Source organism: Triturus cristatus, chromosome 3_2 (assembly GCF_964204655.1).
Source record: "Triturus cristatus chromosome 3_2, aTriCri1.1, whole genome shotgun sequence".
Lineage (NCBI taxonomy): Eukaryota > Metazoa > Chordata > Amphibia > Caudata > Salamandridae > Triturus > Triturus cristatus.
This window is the reverse complement of record NC_140584.1, coordinates 592,309,738-592,330,575: the sequence shown is the minus strand read 5'-3', so window position 1 is coordinate 592,330,575 and position 20,838 is coordinate 592,309,738. Positions and strand designations below refer to the sequence as shown.

Sequence of the window (20,838 nt, the reverse complement as noted above, 5' to 3'; positions counted from 1 at the left end):
GACACGACTTCAGACGTGTAGGTCCCAAAACGTCCTTATATATATATATATGTTGAAGTTCTCGACCATCTTGGGAACTACTAACAGGGGGAGTTTCGTTCTAGAGGGCGGAGCCTTTTGGATGACCAATAAAGGCGGCAGGAACATTTTTCTGACAACGATGGAAGCCACCTGTGAACTTGGGCGCTGAGGAAGGCAGTTTATGCCGAAATGCATTCGCCATGTCATCTGTGATTCAATAAAGGCTTCCTTTAACTTCCCTGCTGGGTCTCTGCTCTTTCGCAAGGATGAGATTCGTTTGATATAGACTGTGTCAGCCAGAGACACATTACAGAGACCCCCGCTTCGCAAAGGACCGGACCTCACTGGCGCTGCTTCGGCTGTTCTGCTCTTTCACGGTAGTGAATTGGTTCATGCCCGCCTCGAGGACTGGGAGCTACAGAGCAGTAGTGCGGTGATTCCACTGTACTTTGGGCGGCGTGTATCTGCATAGCTGCCCCTGCTGATGAAATTCCCGAGATTTGGGGCTGAAGCGGTGCGGGGACCCAGGGGAGCGCTTCATTGACACTTCAAGCAGGACATTCTGGCTGACATCTACATCGGAACCCTGCATTCCGCCCGACCACTTGGTGTAACAATCTCCCCATCCACCACTTACCTGAAGCAGAGCACTGCATTCTGGATGTTGAAGTTCTCGACCATCTTGGGAACTACTAACAGGGGGAGTTTCGTTCTAGAGGGCGGAGCCTTTTGGATGACCAATAAAGGCGGCAGGAACATTTTTCTGACAACGATGGAAGCCACCTGTGAACTTGGGCGCTGAGGAAGGCAGTTTATGCCGAAATGCATTCGCCATGTCCTCTGTGATTCAATAAAGGCTTCCTTGAACTTCCCTGCTGGGTCTCTGCTCTTTTGCAAGGATGAGATTCGTTTGAGATATATATATATATATATACTGCCAAAGGGGGGAGGGAACACCCCCCCCCCCCCTTCTCCCACAGCTGGCTTCATTTCCATGCTTAAAATTATCATTAGGGTCGTTAAACACCATACTCCCCTCTCAAGTAACACAGGCAGGGCATAAATTGTGGTTAACACCAGAAGCCATGTCAGGGAACGCGAAGCCTGGTCAGCATACCAGAATAAAATACCTCATGTTAATGACCAGGCTAGACCTATAAGGAAAGGTTCTTATGTGGGACGGCCAGGACGTTTGTAAGTGCCTGCTGCACCCTTGCCTGCCTGGGGTGCTTGCAAGAGGTAATAAAAGCACGGTTCCATTCCGATAGCGTGATTGTGTCCATCCTACATGTCTTTGTCAGTAACCCCTCAATAAATGCTCCCTTAAATTGTACACTGCTTATGTAAACTCCTGACTGTCATAACCAGCACTCTAGCTGCCCAGACACTGAAAAGAAGATCCAACTTTAATTTGCATACTGGTTAGTGTTTATAAAAAAACAAAACTCTGACATATTCATTGAAAATTGAGTGAATGCAGGACATATTGCTTAAGAGAGCAGTTTAACTTGTGTAACGTGCAACAGAGAGAAAACGTACGCTAATTAAAACACTTCCCTTTCAGTGATGAGTGAAGCAAGTCAAAAGGGACAGTGCACATGCCACCACCCCTAAAGACAGTATTTGTCTGCTCCTTGGGCTCTTGGTGGTGTTAGGGACGTTTGCCACCACCACTGTCGCCTGTAAGTGTGGCGTTTGACGACTAAAGATTACTCAGCAGGCAAACTTTGTCGTGTAGCCTTCGGTCAGGTCCATTGAGCTGGGTTCAGACAGTTTGTGTGTTGTGGGTAGCCCCAGTCGAAGATGCTCTGTAAGGGCTTGTGTGCCACCTTCTAAATGCTGATAGGTCTGCAGGGATGATGGAATGTAAACATGTTCTGTAGTAGAGATCTGTAGGGGGTGAGGCATGACCTTGAACAGAGGTCTTTAACAAGAGTTATGTGCACGACATGGTAGTCTGCACTGATAACTAAACCTAATTGAAGGGCAGCATGCTGTAATCATTAGTGTGCCAGTCTCCAGACAACCATGTTTGGGAGCCAGTAGTAATCATTATTCACAAGTGTCTGGGTGCCTGTCCCAATAATGTACATCAATACCATGGCATGATACTCATGGGAAAAGCCAGTCCATTATTTCAGTAGTATACGGTTATGCGGGAAGTAGTTGAAAGCCTGCCGCACAGAAGGAAATTTCCCGTGCCTCAAAAATCCAGGTAGTTACAAAAGTGATATTCAAGTTTTAAAATTCCGCTATAAATAATGTATAACTATAAATGTCTGAATACAAAATGATTTAATCATTTTGTAGCATAATGTCAACTTTTTCAACCTTCTAGCAAAATGAACAATTGTGACAAACTTTTAACAAAAGTATTTTACTCTACTATATAGTTTTTTCAAATGTTTTGGTGGTATACCTGTTCTGAAAATTACAAATCCCTTTAATAACTTTTGCCAGAAAAAAAGTCCCACATTTGAGGAATAGCCGAAATTGATCATTCTCTGTACAAAGTGCTGTGTCGTGTGAGTGGATAGGGGCTGAAACAACTTGTTGGGTGATCAAAAAGGTAAAGAGAGACAGTCCAGCACTTTGGTTGCCTATGTGCACGCTTGAGTGTCATGCAGTCCAGATTTTTACTTTGCATTACAGTTCTTTTTTGTTTTGCAGTTTTATATAGCGCAAACTCGACCCGTATGTATCAGAGCACTTTACAGCACTGGTTGCATTACAGACAGACGCATTCATTTTTAGGCACGGGGAAATTGGGCAATTTGCCCTGAATCACAGGATGTTTGAGCGTCCCTGCCGAGGCTCGAGCCTTGTTCCGCAGCTTCAGGGTCGGCCGATTTACCCGTTAGGCCACATCGTCTCCGCAACTTACATTACATGTCTTAGATGGTGATTAACAAGACTACAAGACCATGTTGCAAAGTGAAAAAACTCAGACTGAATAGTCAACTTGCGCATTTACCGGATAAACTTAAGAGCTATGGAAACATCAAACACTTGGGATGATTTAGGAAAGCTCTTTATTTCCACTGATCTTTATTGTGCAGTTTGTGACGTGGGAGACCAGGACTGGTGTCCCTGTGTTCACGGACTCCTTTGACCCCCTCACTCCCCCAGCACCCTGGTGAGAAAGCAGCAGACAAAACCGGAACTGTTGTTGGCGAGTTACGTCATGTACCGGCGACTTAATGCAGTGACAGTAGGAGGCGCCACCCTACCTCTTCCAACTGAAGGGTCTTCTGTCCATTCTTGATGAGATGTTAGGCCGTGCAGCAGCCCTGAATGAAAGCCCCCAGCACGATTCAGTCATACACAGTGCTGCGGCTAGCGTACTCTGCCATGTTTTCTCGGGCTCTGCAGCGGAATGAACTTTAGCCAAGCATGCGAGGAGGGAGCACAGACCAGGCGCAAGGGAGGAATTGGGGGCGGCTCTGCCTCTTAGCTCCAACTCTCATGCTTTTGCTTGAAGGCAGGCTCTGGAAGCAGCGTGGAATCACGCGCCCCCATACTGTTGATTACACTTTACGAGATGCATATTACTTTCAATTACTTATTGCTCCCATGTTCCTATCCAATGTCCGCCTTCTCCACGCCCTTCCTCCTCCACGTGCCCCTGCCTACTCCCTTCTTTTATTCTCATAGCCCTTGCTGCCACCTCTTGTTATAAAAACAAGTAAATAAACCAACTCCCAAATAAAGCGAACCTCAAGATAGATGCAGCTTGGAAGTGTGTTACAGTGAGAGCAACAACACAGTGGTGCATAGCAAACTATATGGGCCTCCTCAAGGTATGACAGATGCCAGTGGGAGAGAGTGGAGCAGTTAGTCAAGCATCTCCCCAAGCCTTACCACAAACACGGCAGAATTAGTGCAGGAGAGAGAGGTTATTTTAATGAGAACACTCACTGTGCATTAGATGCAGCAGATACAGCTTCCAGGGAAATCAGTATAAGTTTTGTCCTCCGAGGACCTGCCTGGTTGTGAATATCTGTTTTCTGTCCTGAGGTGCATCACCACACCATCAATGTCTCTTTTGATGGTGATAACCTTTATGGACCCTAAGTGGATACCATGGGAAACAAAATAAAAAAGGACACAGCCAAAGCCATGGGTGCACTCCAGATGCAATCCATAAACATGTGTTTCTGGCACCAATTGGCTAGAGGGGCTTCCAGATCTGCAGCAAATTTGGAGCGTTCCAGTTTTCATCAGTAGCAGCCATTTGAGGTGGGAAAATGCCAAAAGACTTATATTAGAAGACATTTTAGATGGAATTGCAAAGGAAAAGTTAATGGCTGATATGGAAAGAGTGCCTTCACCTCCAAGCAGTGACCTACCCGCCATTTTCCACCTGACCACACCTATTGGGGTAAGAATCAGGTTAATCCTTCCACAATAGAAGGAAATAACCTCAGACAAGTAGGTCCTCTCCTTCATCTAGCAAGGATACTGCTTGAAGTTTCACGCCACAAAACAGATATCCTACCTCGCCGGCACACCATCAGTCTGCAACATCAAAGGTTGTTTTAAGAGTGGGTGTAAGCACTTCTCAGCAAAGGGGCTGTAGAAACTCTTCTTCTGCAATGAAGGGGCCTAAGGGTATACTAGCTCGTTTTACAGTCCATCTAAATCATGTGTAACACACTACAACAGATGCTTACAAGATAAGCAATATGTTCGAGGTATGTGAGCTGTAGATCACATGTTTTGCATAGTCTGCCATCTAGTGTTAAGTCCGATGTTTGTTCTTTGAAGAAAAACAAAGAAGTCTTTCCCAGACACGAGGTAGGTGACTCCTCCTTTCGGTGATAGTGCGCAGTGCGCATGGGCATTGACTCCATTGTTAGATTGTTTTTTTCACCATCGGGTTCAGATGTGAACTGCTGCGCTCCGGTTCGGAACCGTTTCTTGGGATCCCTTCTAAGTGCAATCCTCTACCCTCAACGGTATTGTTTCTCGATCGTGTTTCCCATTCTCTGCGTATCGTTTCAACTCGAAGACCTTCGATCGGAAAACTCGTGGAGGGCCGTTGGGCCTACCTGCGTCGGGCTCGCTAGCAGTCGATGGAACGGACTCCATTCAAGCTCTGTTCCGGGTGTCGCGCTAAGTTTTCGCGCACTGAGTTGCACGAAGTGTGCAACCTCTGCCTATTCCCGGAACGATAAGGACTGCGACGCATGTCGCTCAATCAAAGAAGACGCTCCATGACCGTCTGGCTCGACGTCACGAAATGCAACATCAGGGTGGCTCCGCACCAGACATCTCCAGCGAAGATTCCGACTGAGAAGAACAACACACTCAAGGAGCCGAAGAAGCAGAACGTATCTCCGAGGCTGACTCTGACATGGAAGAAGAGGAGCAAGTTGCAGTGGCTCAGCGTACCGCGAGTACAGAAACTGGGCCTGCAGGAGGATTACCACATTCCTCTGGAGAAAATAAAATGTAGGTACTAACCCTTCCCCACCTTACATTCCACCTCCTTCGCCCACTGATACAAACTTACTCATCACACCCACAAATTCACCACCACCACTATCACCTGACCCACAGGATGAAGGGGATGGGGATGAGAATAGGCCACAGGATAGTGACCCATGGGAAGATTATGACACTGACCCAAACACGGATAATGACCCTGATTTATATTTGTCCAGACCCTCACCACTCAACAACAATATAGGATATCTTCAGTTACTTAACAGGGCTTCTCATTATCATGGGGTGGAACTGCATAAGGAGCCTTTAGAAGAGGATTTCTTATTCAAAACCCTGTTTCCCTCAGAAAGCTACGCATACACTGCCAGTTCTCAATAGGATGCTTAAGCATCTAAATGAGATCCTAAAGATCATGTGATGGCAAGAATCATTACACCCAGGGTGGAGAAAAAATATAAACCTGCACCTACGGACCCTGTCTACATTAAGGGTCAGCTGCCTTTAGACTCTTGTGGTTTCCAACGCTCGCAAGAAAGCGAACTCACAAACCACAGGCGCAGCCCCTCCTCTTGATAAGGAGCCGAAATTAATTGATGCCTCTGGCAAAAGGTAGCGTTGCAAGCAGCCAATCACTGGCGCATTGCTAATGCTCAAGCCTTGTTAGCTAGATATGATAGGGCTTATTATGATGAGTTAGAGAAACTCATGCAATTTGTACCCGATGAGCACAAATCAAAACCCATTGACTTTATTCAGGATGGCAAACTAATCACAAATACCTCCATCAGGTGCGCCTTAGACACGGCAGCCTGAGCAGTAAACACTAGTGTGCTGCTACGCAGGCATGCTTGGTTGAGAATTTCTGGATTCAAACCTGAAGTGCAATCCTCTACTCTCAGCCAACCAACTATTTGAAGAGGAACACCTCTTTGGTCCAGCAGTTGACACTTCGCTGGGAAAAAAAAACCACAGAGGTCGCAAAGTCCATTGGGCTTTGCAGTCACTGTAAAATAGGGGATCCTTTCGTCGCTCCTTTTACAGGGGTGGCTCCAAGAATATATCCACAGAGAATCCCTCTTTCTCTAACAAGGGCAACAACCAATCGCCCTCATCAAGAGGATATTTTAGAGGTGGGTTTAGAGGAAACCACGGTAAGGGAAGAGGCAGAGGCAACTCAACATGCACTTCCCCTGCAAATAAAAAGCAGTGACTTCCTTCCGCTACCCCCGATCATTCCACTCCTGTCGGGGGACGTCTCTCCCAATTTCTACCTGTCTGGAATACAATCACCTCAGACAAATGGGTTCTACAAATTATCCATTATGGTTACTGCCTGACTCTTACAGACACTCCCCCAAACATTCTTCTATGATCACACGCAATCTCACAAGAATATCTCACCCTTCTCAAGCAAGAAGTTCTCTCTCTGTTAGAGAGAGAAGCTATAGACCCAGTCCCGTGACAATATATTGGGCCAGTTGTATACTCCCTGTACTTCCTAATTCCCAAGAAGGACGGCTCTCTCAGACCTATACTAGAGCTCCTAGAACTAAATCTGTACATTCAGTCGGACCATTTTCACTTGGTCAAACTCCAACAAGTGCTCCCGCTCCTTCAACAAGGCGACTTTCTGTCCACACTGGACTTAAAGGATGCCTATCTCCATATCCCAATACACCCTGCTCACCGCAGATACCTCCGGTTCATGGTAGCAGGCCAGCATTATCAATTCAAGGTGCTCCCATTCGGAGTAACTACCGTGCCCAGGGTTTTTACCAAATGCCAGGCAGTAGTCACAGCTCATCTACGAAGACAACACATTCATGTCTTCCCATACTTAGATGACTGGCTCATAGAAGCCGGCTCGCAACAAAGCTGTCTACGTCTCACTCGCGAAACAGTGCAGGTGCTCCACGATCTGGGATTCACAGTAAATCTGTCCAAATCCCATCTCCAACCATCCAACACACAAGCATATTTGGGAGCCACTAAAAATACCTACCCCAATCCGGCCAGATCTGCAATATGCAGACTCTAATTTCTCAGTTTCATCCACAACACTCATTGGCAGCTAGAGTGTTCATGCAGTTACTAGGGATGATGGCATCTTGCATCCCAATAGTCCCCTATGCAAGACTTCAAATTCGTCCGCTACAGGAATGCTTAGCACGTCGGTGGAACCAGGCTCAGGGTCTGTTATCAGATCTAGTGTTGGTAGACGCACCCATCGCTCTCTGCAGTGGTGGAATACACTAAATCTTTCAAAAGGGCGGCCCTTCATCGACCCGGTTCCCCAAATATTGCTAACAGCAGACGCATCGCTCACTGGTTGTGGAGCTCATCTCAAAACGCACACAATTCAGGGCATGTGGACCTTGCAGTAAAATCAGCTTCACATAAATCATCTAGAGCTGCTAGCGATTTTTCTAGCGCTCAAAGCATCTCAAGTTCATCTAGTAGGCAAAGCTGTCCTGATGCGTACAAACAGCGTGATAGCATTGTACTACATCCAAAAACTTAGGGGGAGGGGGGAACCCTCTCTCCAGCTGTCACAACTAGCACAGACCATCTGGAAATGGGCAATACGTCACAAAATGTATCTCCTCGCAGAACACCTTCCAGGAGTAAACCATCAGATTGCAGATCTGCTCAGTCGTCAAACACAACAGATCCACGCATGGGAACTACACCCTCAAATTCTCCTCCCATTCTTTCAAATGTGGGGCTTTCCAGACATAGATCTGTTCGCCACAAACCTAAACACAAAATGCCCAAGCTTCTCATACAGGTATCCACACCCATTGTCCAAAGACAATGCACTATGGATGAAGTGTTCAGGGATATTTGCCTACGCTTATCCGCCTCTCTCACTCATTGAATTAGTGGTTCGGAAACTCACAAAAGCGTCCCCGAGACTAATCCTAGTTGCTCCCACATGGGCACGTCAACCCTGGTTCACAACCCTGTTGGAGCGCTCAGTAATTCCACACCAAAAACTACATCTCACACCCAATCTCCTCACGCACAGACTTTAAGAGATAAGACATCCAGACCCCAGTCATCTCAACCTTGCGATCTGGCACCTGAAATCTTAGTTTGGCTACCTTAATCACCTGCCAGACTGCTTGAAAATCATCAGAGGCTAGACGTCCTACCACAAGAGCCTGCTATGCAGTAAAGTGGAAGTAGTTTGTGATATACTGTAATAACAATCAAATCAACCCGCTTGATGCTTCATTTCAAAACATTATATGTTATTTGTTACATCTGCAGCTTTCAAATTTAGCGTATGCATCCATACACTTACATCTTGCGATAATAGCTGCATACCTCCGGAATAGACAACATCTGTCTCTCTTCAGAGTGCCTGTCATTAAAGCATTTACGGAGGGACTTAAAAGAATCATTCCTCCAAGACTTCGACCCTGCTCCAGTGTGGAATCTCAACATTGACCTCACCAGACTGATTTGGCCACCTTTTGAGCCATTGCACAGATGTGAACTGCAATTTCTCACTTGGAAGGTAGCTTTTCTCATAACTATCACATCACTGAGGATAGTGTGTGAGCTTCAGGTACTAACCATAGAAGAATCATTTTTACAAGTACACCCAAACAAAATGGTTCTTCGGACCAACCCTAAATTCCTACTCAAGGTCTTTTTTTTAAATTTTTTATAAATCTTTTTGTTGAAACATACATCGGTTCAGATAAGCAATACAGAGGACACAGACAGGAAATAAATAATAAAGGCGTACAATGGAGGAGGATTACAGTTCGACGTAAGAGGGGAGCATCACGGGGTGAGGGGGACATTTGGTTCAGAACAATCAGGAGGTGCACAGATTTCTCCATGGTATCTATTCCAAGGGCTCCAAATACGTGCCCATTTTTTGGGGCACCCCCCGGCAACATACAGTCTTCTCCCTGAACATACACCAATCAAGATCCCTCTCCCAGACCTGTAGCGTAGGTGGTTTAATAGCGCCCCACAGTTGCGCAATGTTTCTCTTGGCTATCATGAATCCCAAGGAGGCCCATTGTGTCTGGTGAGTGTTCAGGTCTGTGGGTTCCCATATGTTTAGCCTCCGGGCCTACCCAAGGTCATTTCTGCCTTTCATATCAACCAATCTGTTGAGTTGCCTGTGTTCTTCCCTCAACCCGATTCTGTGGCAGAACGTGCTTTACACACCTTAGATGCGAAAAGAGCATTACTCTGCTATGTAGAAAGGACAAAACCTTTCTGTAAGACAAAACGACTATTTGTGGCTTTTGCTCCACCACATAAAGGCAATCCCATATCAAAATCAGGTATTGCACGGTGGATAGTCAAGTGCATTCAAACACGCAATCAAAAGCAAAACAAACATTGACAATTCCCCCTAGAGTGCACTCCACATGCAAACTAGGGGCTTCTATGGCATTCTTAGGAAATATACCCATAGATAACATATGCAAAGCTGCAGCATGGTCTTCACCTCACACATTCACAAAACAATATCATGTAGTTTTTCTTTGAAAGACAGAAAGCTAGTGTGGGCCAAGCAGTTTTACGTACACTATTTCAAACGACTGCAACAGCTACAGGTTAGCCAACGCTTTGGGAGATAACTGGTATATAGTCTATGCAAAGCATGTGATCTACAGCTCACATGCCTCGAACGGAAGATGCTACTTACTGAAGTGACCTGGTTACAATTTATCTTATATGAAGATACTACACTTACCCAGTATGCATCTGTTCATTGCATGTAGAGCTGTAGATTCACGTGCCCACCCGCCACCCCAGGTACCTATACCTGTTGCAGTGACATCTTATTTGGATACATATATACATGGACATATCTTTCTACTACTCTCACTAACTCCATTACCACCCTCTGTGGGAAAATAATCTAACAATGAACGTGATGTCCATGCGCACCATCAGCTAAAGGAGTCACCTACCTCGTGACTGGAAAAGACTTCTGCGACGGAAAACAAAGTGCTAACAACCAGACCCAACACTAGATGGGAGGCTATGCAAAGCATGTGAATCTACTTCTCTACATGCCAATAACAGATGCATACTGGTTAAGTAGCATTTTTCTTTCGCTTTACTGGGAATCGACTATGCACAGTGTATGAATTCTGCCCCCGTGTGGGTGTGAGGTGCTGCACTGGTTGCCTTGTCTCTGCTGGGGAAGCCTGCTGTGTTGTTTTCCCATGCTGTACTTCTTTATCTTGACATTGCTTAATCTGTGGAAGCTTGGTTTGAGGCTGCCTGTCTGTGAATGTTAATAACAAATGTTGTTGAAGAGGCTTGTATTATCCTTGCCTGTGCCAGGAAGCTAATGATGCTGCCTGTGCAAGAAAAACTTGTTTTGATATTATTATGCAAGTATTCCCTAATATTACCTTTTCTAGGGAAGCTTGTATTGTATTTGCATTTATATAGTGCTTCATACTCTTGACAATGTGCCAACTTGTTTTTGTGGACTGCTAGCACACTATTAAGTGGAAGTACTTTAAATCGAAGTGTGTTGGTCATATGGCCTATATGGGTAGTGTTTTGATGTGCATGAACACTTGAGCATTGTTGAAAATGGCCTTTTTGCAGGGTTATTCTCACTTTTTTTGTTTCTTCCTCCTATTTTCCTGACCTGTTTTGTTGGCTTTAGGACTCTAAGCACTTTACCACTGCTAATCCGTGCTAAAGTGCATATGCTTCCTGTATAAATTGTGGTTGTAATTGGTTATCAATGATTGGCATATTTGATTTATTGGTAACTTCCTAGTAAAGTGCACTGAGTGTGCCAGGGCCTATAGAACAAATTCTACTAGTGGTCTTGCAGCACTGGTTGTGCCACCCACACGAGTAGCCCTGTAAATCTGTCTCAGACCTCCCACTGTAGTGTCTGCACGCAGTTTGTAAGCTGCTATGTCGACTTGGCAAGTGTACACACTTACCAGGCTCTAACCTTCCCTTACTTACATATAAGGCACCCCTATGATAGGCATAAGGTACCCCCATGAGCAGGGTGCAGTGTATGTGAAAGGTGGGGCATGTACTGGTGTGTTTTACATGTCCTGATAGTAAAATACTGCCAATGTCGTTTTTCACTATTAAAAGGCTTTCTGTTCAATAGGCTAACATGGTAGTTATTTTGTAACATTTTACAAGTATAACTTTCCATTGGGACAAGATAGAGAAGTGGAGTTTAGGCTCTCTATACTCAGTATTTAATAACACCTCTTTTTAGGGAGATGGTTTTTAAATTGTGTGTTTGAAAATGCTACTTTTAGAAAGTAGTTCTTTACCCATTATGTGAGCCTTTGCTGTTTTGTGTATTGGCTGTCTGGTTATGGAGTGACAGGGGCTTGGGATGTGCATTCACTGTAGACAGCCAATAGGGGGTTTGAGGTGTGTCCTCCCTTTACTGGGTGACTCATAGCTGAGCTGAATAGATCTTGACTGCATTTAGAGGGGTGGGAGGGGTTTCACTAGCACTTAAATAAGCAGTGTCTCCTCTGCTCAATGCTGTCTCCACCTCCGGAATTGATGCTGCACCATAGACGACAGACTGGTTTGGTCTAGACTCAGGGACCCTTGCCACAAAGAGAAACTGGGGTATAAGTATTGGACCTTAAACCCCATAGAATTAGATCACCGTCCCTTTGCTGTGTTGATTTGCTGGATCTGCCTGCAGGGGCTGCTTCTGCCAAGGAGAGGACAGAGGCTGGAACTCTGCTGTGAATCTGCTTGAAGAAGAATCCCCAAGCGCTGGTGTGTGCTGGCCTCCTGTTCTGAAGTCTTAGGGACACAAAGACTTCACCTGCAGTACGCTGACCAGCACGTGGACTCCTGCATTCAAAAGGGCGCCAATTCCAGTTCCTGGGCCCTGAGAATTATGTGGGTAGTGCTGCAAAGCAAGAAAAATAACTTTGACTCAGTCAGTGTCACTGCCAGTGATGCCGCGACCTGCACAGAGACATGGGGCACCACTGGTGAAGTGCATGACGCACCGCCTGCCTGCACCACAGCTCCAACGCCTGCAGTTATCGGCTTTCCTGACTCCAGCGCTCACAACGCCAGCGCCCACAACGCTAGCGCCAGCATCCTGTTATCGTGAGCCAATCACTGACGAGGGGGACTTCACAAACTCTTTAACTTAGTATCACTTCACCGGAACCGATGCCTCCCCGTCCGCGCTGCCTACTTCCCCTGTCCTGAACTCGACGCATCGCCTCCCCCATGGCAACCAGGGAACCGGCCTTGACCTTGGCACCAACACCTCGCCTCCACAAGGCCGTGCATCATCCATAGACTTCGTTTTCCAAGGTAGTGTTGGTTGGGGGTCCATGTGACTCAGTGCCCGATGCTGCACACCTCGCCTGAAATGACCTTCCTCCTATCCGAGATCTCGTGATCTTAGGAATCACCATGAGGGATTGTTTAAAGGATCTTAGGACCCGTTGAGGCTGGTAACGTTGGATCCGATTCCTCCAGTAAACTGCACCCGTATCATGGACGGCACGATAAGCGAGCACTAGGCCCTTAAACTGAACCCTCTTTCTCACCGGGAGTCAGTGCAGCGCCTTAAGGTGAGGTGACATGCGTGTTCTGGCTGCAGCGTTCTGTACAACCTGCAGCCGATTGAGCAAATACTCTGGCAGCCCCAGATACAAGATGTTCACGTAATCCAGCCTAGATGTAATTAAGGCTTGCGCTACGATCTTGCGGGATTCCATTGGGAGGAGGGGGAAGAAAGTTTTTTACCATTCTTATCAAGCAGAAGCAAGTACCAGCGACCGCTTGAATTTGGGCCTTCATCGCTAGACTAGAGCCTAGCTTGACTCCCAAGTTTTTAACCATACTGACTGGGGCCGAAGGAGGGGACATGTCGCCGGGCCACCATGAATTCCAATCCACACAAGGGGTAGATCCGAAAAAAAAATGATTTAGGATTTTTCTGGATTACACTTAAGCTGGTTAAGTCGCAGCCAAGAAAAAACCTCTGTTAAACATTTATGTATCTCCCTTCCACGAAAACTCCCACCTTTTTGTCACAAGTGAACAGGAGTTGAGTATCGTCGGCGTAGGAAATAATCTTTGCTCCATGCAGTTCTGCCAGACGAGCAAGAGGGGCCATATAAATATTAAAAAGAGTGGGGCTCAAAATAGAGCCCTGCGGGACACCCACTTGCATTGGAGGAATGGCAGCTGTAAATGGCAGAGACCAAATTTCCTGCTGCCACTCCGTGAGGAAGGAAGCAAACCAATTGTACACGTGCCCCCGACACCACACTGTGCTAACCTGCGCAAAAGCCGGTCATGGGACACGGTGTCAAAGGCTGCGGCTAGATCCAGCAATATTAAGACTGTACTGCCCCTTTTGTCCATTTGAGCTTTAATGAAACCTCCAATAGGGCTGTTTCAGTACTTAGAGTGACTCTAAAGCCCGACTGGCTGTCATGAAGCACATGGTTTCCTTCTATGTAGTCTGTTAACACAGAGTTAACGTACTTCTCCAGGACGTTAGAAAAGGATAGCAGGGTAATGGGCCTATAGTTTGATGCGACCGCACGGCCCGTTGTAGGTTTTTTCAGGAGGGGGATGATTTTAGCCCTTTTCCAGCAGCTGGGTACCGTTCCATGTCCAAGTGACGAGTTAAGAACTGAGTTGACTGCAGAGTTTAAAGGTTCTGCAATCTTTTTCAGAATACTTGCTGGGCAGGGGTCAGAAGGGGAGCCCGACTTCAGAGTAACCATGATGTCCATGGACTTTTCTAAGGAAATGGGGGGGGGAATTAGGAAAGTGTACAACTAGCTCATCAGTTCCGGTTGTGCCCGTAAGGGCAAATGACTGTTGAATCAGGTGGATTTTGTCATGGAAGACAACTGCCATCTGATAAACCCAACTGGAGGTGGGAGTGAAAGCCTTGCTTACAGCACTGGGAGATGAGAAATCTATAACAATTTTAAATATTTCTTTACGTTTATTCACTGCCCCTTTTATTTTTAAGGTAAAGACATTTTTCACTGAGTTACTGTGTGTTTTGAGTACAAATACTCTACACATTGCCTTTGGGATAAACCTGTCTGCTCGTAACAAGCTACCAGGGGGTGAGCAGGGTTTATCTAAAGTGTGTAACTCCCTTACTCTGACTAGAAGCAAGGGTCCCTACTTGGACAAAGGTGCAGACCTCTGCCAATTAGAGACCCCCATTTCTAATAAGCATTAAACACATCTGTGTAAAGTTGGAAACTGCGAGTACAGTGCAGCCTATATGGAAAGTGTGTTGGTGCTGAATCTATGGCAGAGGCTGCACAAGCAATATAACAGCAAGCGCATAGCTTCACCTAAGCATGGGTGATGGAGAACAGAGTGTGAAGGGACACAGTTGTGCATGTGTGCAGACTCCTACCATTTTGGATTGGCCTGTTTGATAGATTAAACCACATTCAAAATGGGCACAGGTACTCTTGTGGATGCACTCTTCTATCAACTATAGAATATGCTATGGCAAGACGCAGTCCATAGGAATGGCATGTAGAACAAACTCTGTATATCTTCTGATTATTCCACTGAGGCGGGCCTAAGCAGATAATCATTATACTACTATGCCTGAGGACTCAAGCCAGGCATGCAGGATGAAACCCACAAGAATGGACATTCTACAACCAGCCATGCTGAATGGTCGGAGGAGTTTATCAAGGACCTGCATTAGGAAATGCAGTTTGGTGTCCACAAAGGAGCAATATGTAATCAACAGGAGTGAGAGGGAGAAGTATTAGGAGTCACTCTTAATTCCCCTACTGATAATATTAAATAAACAACAAAAGAGTGCGGCCAAAGAAAAAGGAGAAAAGCGGCAAAAGGAGTCACTCTTGTTAGTTAAAAGAACCCTCACTCACCAACCTGGTGACATTTTTCGTCATTGGGTTCCCACCAGAGAGGCCGAATGCCTCCCTGGTGTGCTACGGCGCCTGGTTACAGCAGAGCGGGTTTTTGTGTGATACAAGTGTGAATGAGTGAAAAGTGATTTAAAAAGTGCTCAGTTCAACCGTAACAAACGTTATTCGTGGTGAACCAATTGTGATGGCATTGCCGGTTTTAGAGAAGTAGCTCTGTCCTGTGAAATTATATCTTGTTATTACTTGCTAAAGAGTAGCTTGTGTGTATATTGCCTCTTCTGGTTAAGCTTGTGACTGTTCTGCTTGCTAGGGAATCATATGGGTGTACTAGTCAGGCTTACACTGAAGTTGCCTGGGCTGAATAAGCATGTGATGTGACTAGCTAAGCTGTGAGTATCATATAAACAGATGTCGGAGTTTAGCCTTACTGTCTTCTTTCTTTATAGTGCAGATCTAATTAGAGTTTACTTATTGACTTGTTCATTATATTGACAATCTTCTTGCATTTTCATTTACAGTTTTTTTTCAGTAAACCTCTACGGATTTTGAACATCCTCATTGTCTTGGAAGGTGCGCTCATTTTCTACCAGCTGTACTCACTGATGTGCTCAGGGAAGTGGCACCACACCATCTCCCTGGCCCTTATACTCTTCAGCAACTATTATTCGTTCTTCAAACTGCTGCGTGACCGCATTGTGCTAGGAAAGGCTTACGCCCATGCTGCAAACAGAGACTCTGAGCAGAAGCTGAACTAAATGCTACTGTGGAAGTCACAAGGAAGGGGGCAGATACAAAGAGCTTTCTATTTTTGTTACATCTCTTTTTTGTCTTTCATAACTGATGTAATTAAGAGAAAACATATTTTTGTACTCTGTTTTTGTGTTGTCTTCATTTATGTTCACAATGATGAGGTAGTGTGACTGGCAATCAAGAACCTGTCAACTATATGGATGGGTCAGTTTGCGATATGGTGTGCAGATGGGACTCCCAGTGAGTGACTTGTGGTATAATCGAAAGACCCAATTCTGGCTACGTATACATATCTAGCCATGGAGCTTGTTTCGTAAGGAATATTGATTGTACCTTCTAGTTTTTTTCCAAACCTCCCACATCACATAGTTTCTCCAATGTAAGCTGCTTCATAGGGCAGATCAATTGCATCTGTGTTCTCCGAAAGTACAGAAATATTAAGTTCGAGGCATATGAGCTGCAGATTGTACACTTAGCATAGATCGCCATCTGGTGTTGGGCCCGGATGTTTGCAGTTTGTTTTTCTTCTTGGACAGTCTTTGGAAGTCACGAGTTCGGTGACTCCTCCTTCGGTCCGTACTGCGCATGGGCTTCGGCTCCAGCCTCAGATTGTTTTTTTCCGACATCGGGCTCGGATGTGATACTTCGTGCTCCGGCTTCGAACTTCTACGGTTCCAGCCTCGACGGAAAATCCTCGTATCTTCGAGTTTCTTCATCATCATCTTCATCTCTCGAAGCGGCACTTTCTCCATCCCGTACATCGGCACCGGCCTTCGGGCCCTCCTCGACTCCGGTCCCGGCCGATGGAAAGGACTCCGTTCAAAAAGTGCCCAAAATGTGGGTCTAAATTTCCCCACACCGACCTCCATCAGGTGTGTAATCTTTGCCTCTCTCCAGAACACGAGGCCAGAGACTGCCCCGCCTGTAAGTCTTTTCGATCGAAGAAGACCATCCGAGATCGAAGAGCTCGACGCACCATGGCGCACTCATCGTCTGCAGCTCCACCGGACATCTTCGGAGACGGCGCCGAAGCTTCGGGGCAAATACACACCGAGCAGGAGGAAGACGTCGTCAGCGCTTCCGAGGCCGACGACTCCGACGTGGAGGACATCACACCGGCGCAGCGGGTCGTGAGTACTGTGCCCCCTCCCACCCCCGCGCCCAAAACCAAAGAGACTCCGGTTACACCCTCGCCTGCTGGCCTGGGCAAAACCAAGACCAAAGCTTCTACCACCCCACCTTCGGGCCCGGTGTCGAAGCCTCCAAAGTCTCACGGCAGCTCGGGATCGAGCCAGCCGACGCCCGGTGCCCAAAAACAGCATCCGGCACCGAAGAAAGTAATATCCAGCTCGACTCCGAAGCCACCGGTGCCGAAGCCTGGACTCTCGGCGCCGACCAAACACAAACACAAATCAGTCGGCACCGATGCTCCGGCGCCGAAAATTACCTCGACGCCGAAAAAAACAGAGGCCCCAAAAAAGCATGGCGCACAGAAACCATCGAAGCCCTCGGTTCCGAAATCATCGGTGCCGACGGACGATTCGGCACCATTGGCTCTGTTTACACCAGACCCTTTACAAAAGACTCTGTCCAAAGATCCAAAGACTGGGCTATTGACTTTAATTATCAAGAAAAGACGCCTTGATACTCCGGCTCCTCCTCCACCGCCCAAACGGAAGGACTCTGCTACTTCTCCCCTCAGAGTGCCCTCCCCACTACCTCCTCCCCTGCCTCCTCCACCTCTTCCACCCCCTCCCCCTCCCAGGTCTCCGCCACCTTTACCTCATTACTCTCCGACCCCGTCCCCAGATCCGGACGACGGGGACCCGGACAATTACCCGGCGGACGCCCCAATGGATCCCACTCCACCGGGGACCCCAGACCCATGGGAGGATTACAATAACCCTGATATACCCGATATGCCTCAGGACGACCTATACCCATCCAGGCCGTCTCCTCCAGAGGACTCCTTAGGTTTCCATCATTTAGTGCAGAGAGCAGCACACTACCGTGGGGTGGACATGCACAGTGAACCAGTGGAAGACGACTTCTTACTGGACACATTTGACATACAGGACAAATCCACATCTATTTTACCCATGCTTAAGGGTGTCACCAAGCATGCCGCAGAGGTGTTCAAAGACCCTGTCAGGGCCAGGGTACTAAACCCTAGAATAGAGAAAAAGTACAAGGCGGCACCCACAGACCCTGCATACATTAAGGGCCCTGCTCCCTTAGATTCCCTAGTTGTCTCTACAGCTAGAAAGCGGGCTAACTCCCAGTCCTCAGGAGAAGCCCCACCGCCAGACAAGGAATCCAAACTCCTAGACGCGTCTGGCAAACGCACCGCCTCTCAAGCTGCAAACATGTGGCGCATTGCAAACACACAAGCGCTACTTGCGCGCTATGACAGAGCACACTACGACGAACTTGAGGCTCTTATGCAGCACCTTCCCGAGAAACACAAGCGTAGGGCTCATGAACTAATACAGGAGGGTAAACTAATTACAAACACCTCCATTAAATGTGCCCTCGATGCAGCCGACACTGCTTCAAGAGCCATAAATACCAGTGTCCTGCTTCGTCGCCATGCTTGGCTCAGGATCTCAGGGTTCAAGCCTGAAGTCCAGGCGTCCATACTCAATCACCCCTTTGACCAACAAACTCTCTTTGGGCTAAAGGTAGACGAAGCGTTGGAAAAGATGAAAAAGGACACAGACACAGCAAAGTCTATGGGGGCACTCCAAACACAAGCCTCTAAACGTTCCTTTCGACGCTCCTCCTTTCGTGGCACAGGCAGAGGCTTCTCCACCGATAGCGCCTCTACCTCCTACAAGTCCCCTCCTCAAAATACCTTTTCAAAGGGCAACCAAAGGGGTGGTTACAGAGGCAACAACAATAAGGACAGGGGCAAAACTAACACCACCCTTTCTGCCACCCCGCCCACACAATGACTTCCCTCCGCTCCCCCCAGACCATCCCACTCCGGTCGGGGGCAGACTACAAAACTTTATCCACGCATGGGAGTCCATAACATCGGACAAATGGGTGACCCAAATCATTCGGTCAGGGTACTGTCTCGAGCTAACATCTACCCCACCCAATATCCCACCAAGGCACCGTCCAATGTCTCAAGAACATTCCACACTGCTCAAACAGGAGGTACTCTCCCTCCTCCAAAAACACGCTATAGAGCAGGTCCCCGTCAATCAGCAAAATCTAGGGGTCTACTCCCTATATTTCTTAATACCAAAGAAAGACGGGACCCTCAGGCCCATTCTGGACCTCCGGCCTCTAAATGCCTACATACATTCAGACCATTTCCACATGGTCACCCTACAACAAGTCCTCCCGCTCCTCTGTCAGGGAGACTTTCTCACAACCTTGGATCTGAAAGACGCATACTTTCACATTCCAATACACCCCTCTCACAGGAAATACCTCAGGTTCGTGGTGGACGGGCAACATTACCAATTCACGGTTCTCCCCTTCGGGGTCACCACCGCACCACGGGTGTTTACCAAATGCCTAGCGGTAGTAGCAGCACACCTCAGACGTCAACATATTCACGTCTTCCATTACTTAGACGACTGGCTGATAAAAGCCGCGTCCTACCACCAATGTGTGCAACATACAAACAGCACCATCCAACTGCTCCACCAGCTAGGCTTCACGGTGAACTACCAAAAGTCCCACCTCATACCATCTCACACAAAGCAATATCTCGGGGCCACTATAGACACCTCCAAAGGTATTGCCTATCCAAACTCAGCCAGAATCACAAGCATTCAAGCCTTACGCAAAACATTCCTTCCCCAACACTCTCTTCCAGCAGGAGTGTTTATGAAGCTCATAGGAATGATGGCGTCTTGCATCTTCATAGTGCCCCATGCAAGACTCCACATGCGTCCACTTCAAGAGTGCCTAGCACAACAGTGGAACCAGGCCCAGGGTCAGCTGACGGATCTGGTGTTGGTGGACGGCCGCTCACATCACTCTGCAGTGGTGGAACACCACAAACCTCTCCAAAGGGCGGCCGTTCCTGGACCCGGTTCCTCAGGTGATTCTAACAGCGGACGCATCGCTCTCCGGCTGGGGAGCGCACCTCCTACACCTCACAATGCAAGGTCTATGGACGCCACAGCAAAAATCGCTCCACATCAACCATCTGGAGCTCTTGGCGATCTTTCTAGCCCTAAAATCTTTCCAAAGCAAAGCAGTCCTCATTCGCACAGACAACATGACTGCAATGTATTATATCCAAAAACAGGGGGGGACACACTCTCCCCAGCTCTCCTGCTTAGCCCAGAGCATATGGAGATGGGCAATTCCCCAAAACATCTTTCTCCTGGCACAGCACGTTCCAGGCGTACAAAACACCATGGCAGATCTGCTCAGCAGACAAACGCAACAACTACACGAATGGGAACTGCATCCACAAGTTCTTCACCCATTCTTCCAACAGTGGGGGCATCCTCAGATAGACCTCTTCGCCACCCACGAAAACAAAAAATGCCCAAGCTTCGCCGCCAGATACCCACACGCATTGTCCAAGGGCAATGCGATATGGATGAACTGGTCAGGCAGATTTGCATACGCCTTTCCACCTCTCCCACTAATTCCATTAGTGGTAAGGAAGCTACAACAACACTCCCTCACACTCATTCTAGTAGCCCCGACGTGGGCCAGGCAGCCGTGGTACACCACGCTACTACAACTGTCA

At 47.3% G+C, this 20,838-nt stretch overlaps 1 protein-coding gene across 10 annotated transcripts in view; it reads left to right on the top strand.

The window, feature by feature from the left end:
- The window catches only part of TMEM39B (transmembrane protein 39B), a 253,297-nt gene extending 237,058 nt beyond the window's left edge, over nt 1-16,239 (top strand). For all 10 annotated transcript variants that reach the window (XM_085648446.1, XM_085648451.1, XM_085648449.1 and 7 more), the window contains one exon: nt 15,884-16,239. In XM_085648446.1, the coding sequence (XP_085504572.1) occupies nt 15,884-16,120 (237 nt within the window). In that variant the 3' untranslated portion in view covers nt 16,121-16,239. The remainder of the gene's footprint in view (nt 1-15,883) is intronic.
- Nucleotides 16,240-20,838: the final 4,599 nt, after the last annotated feature.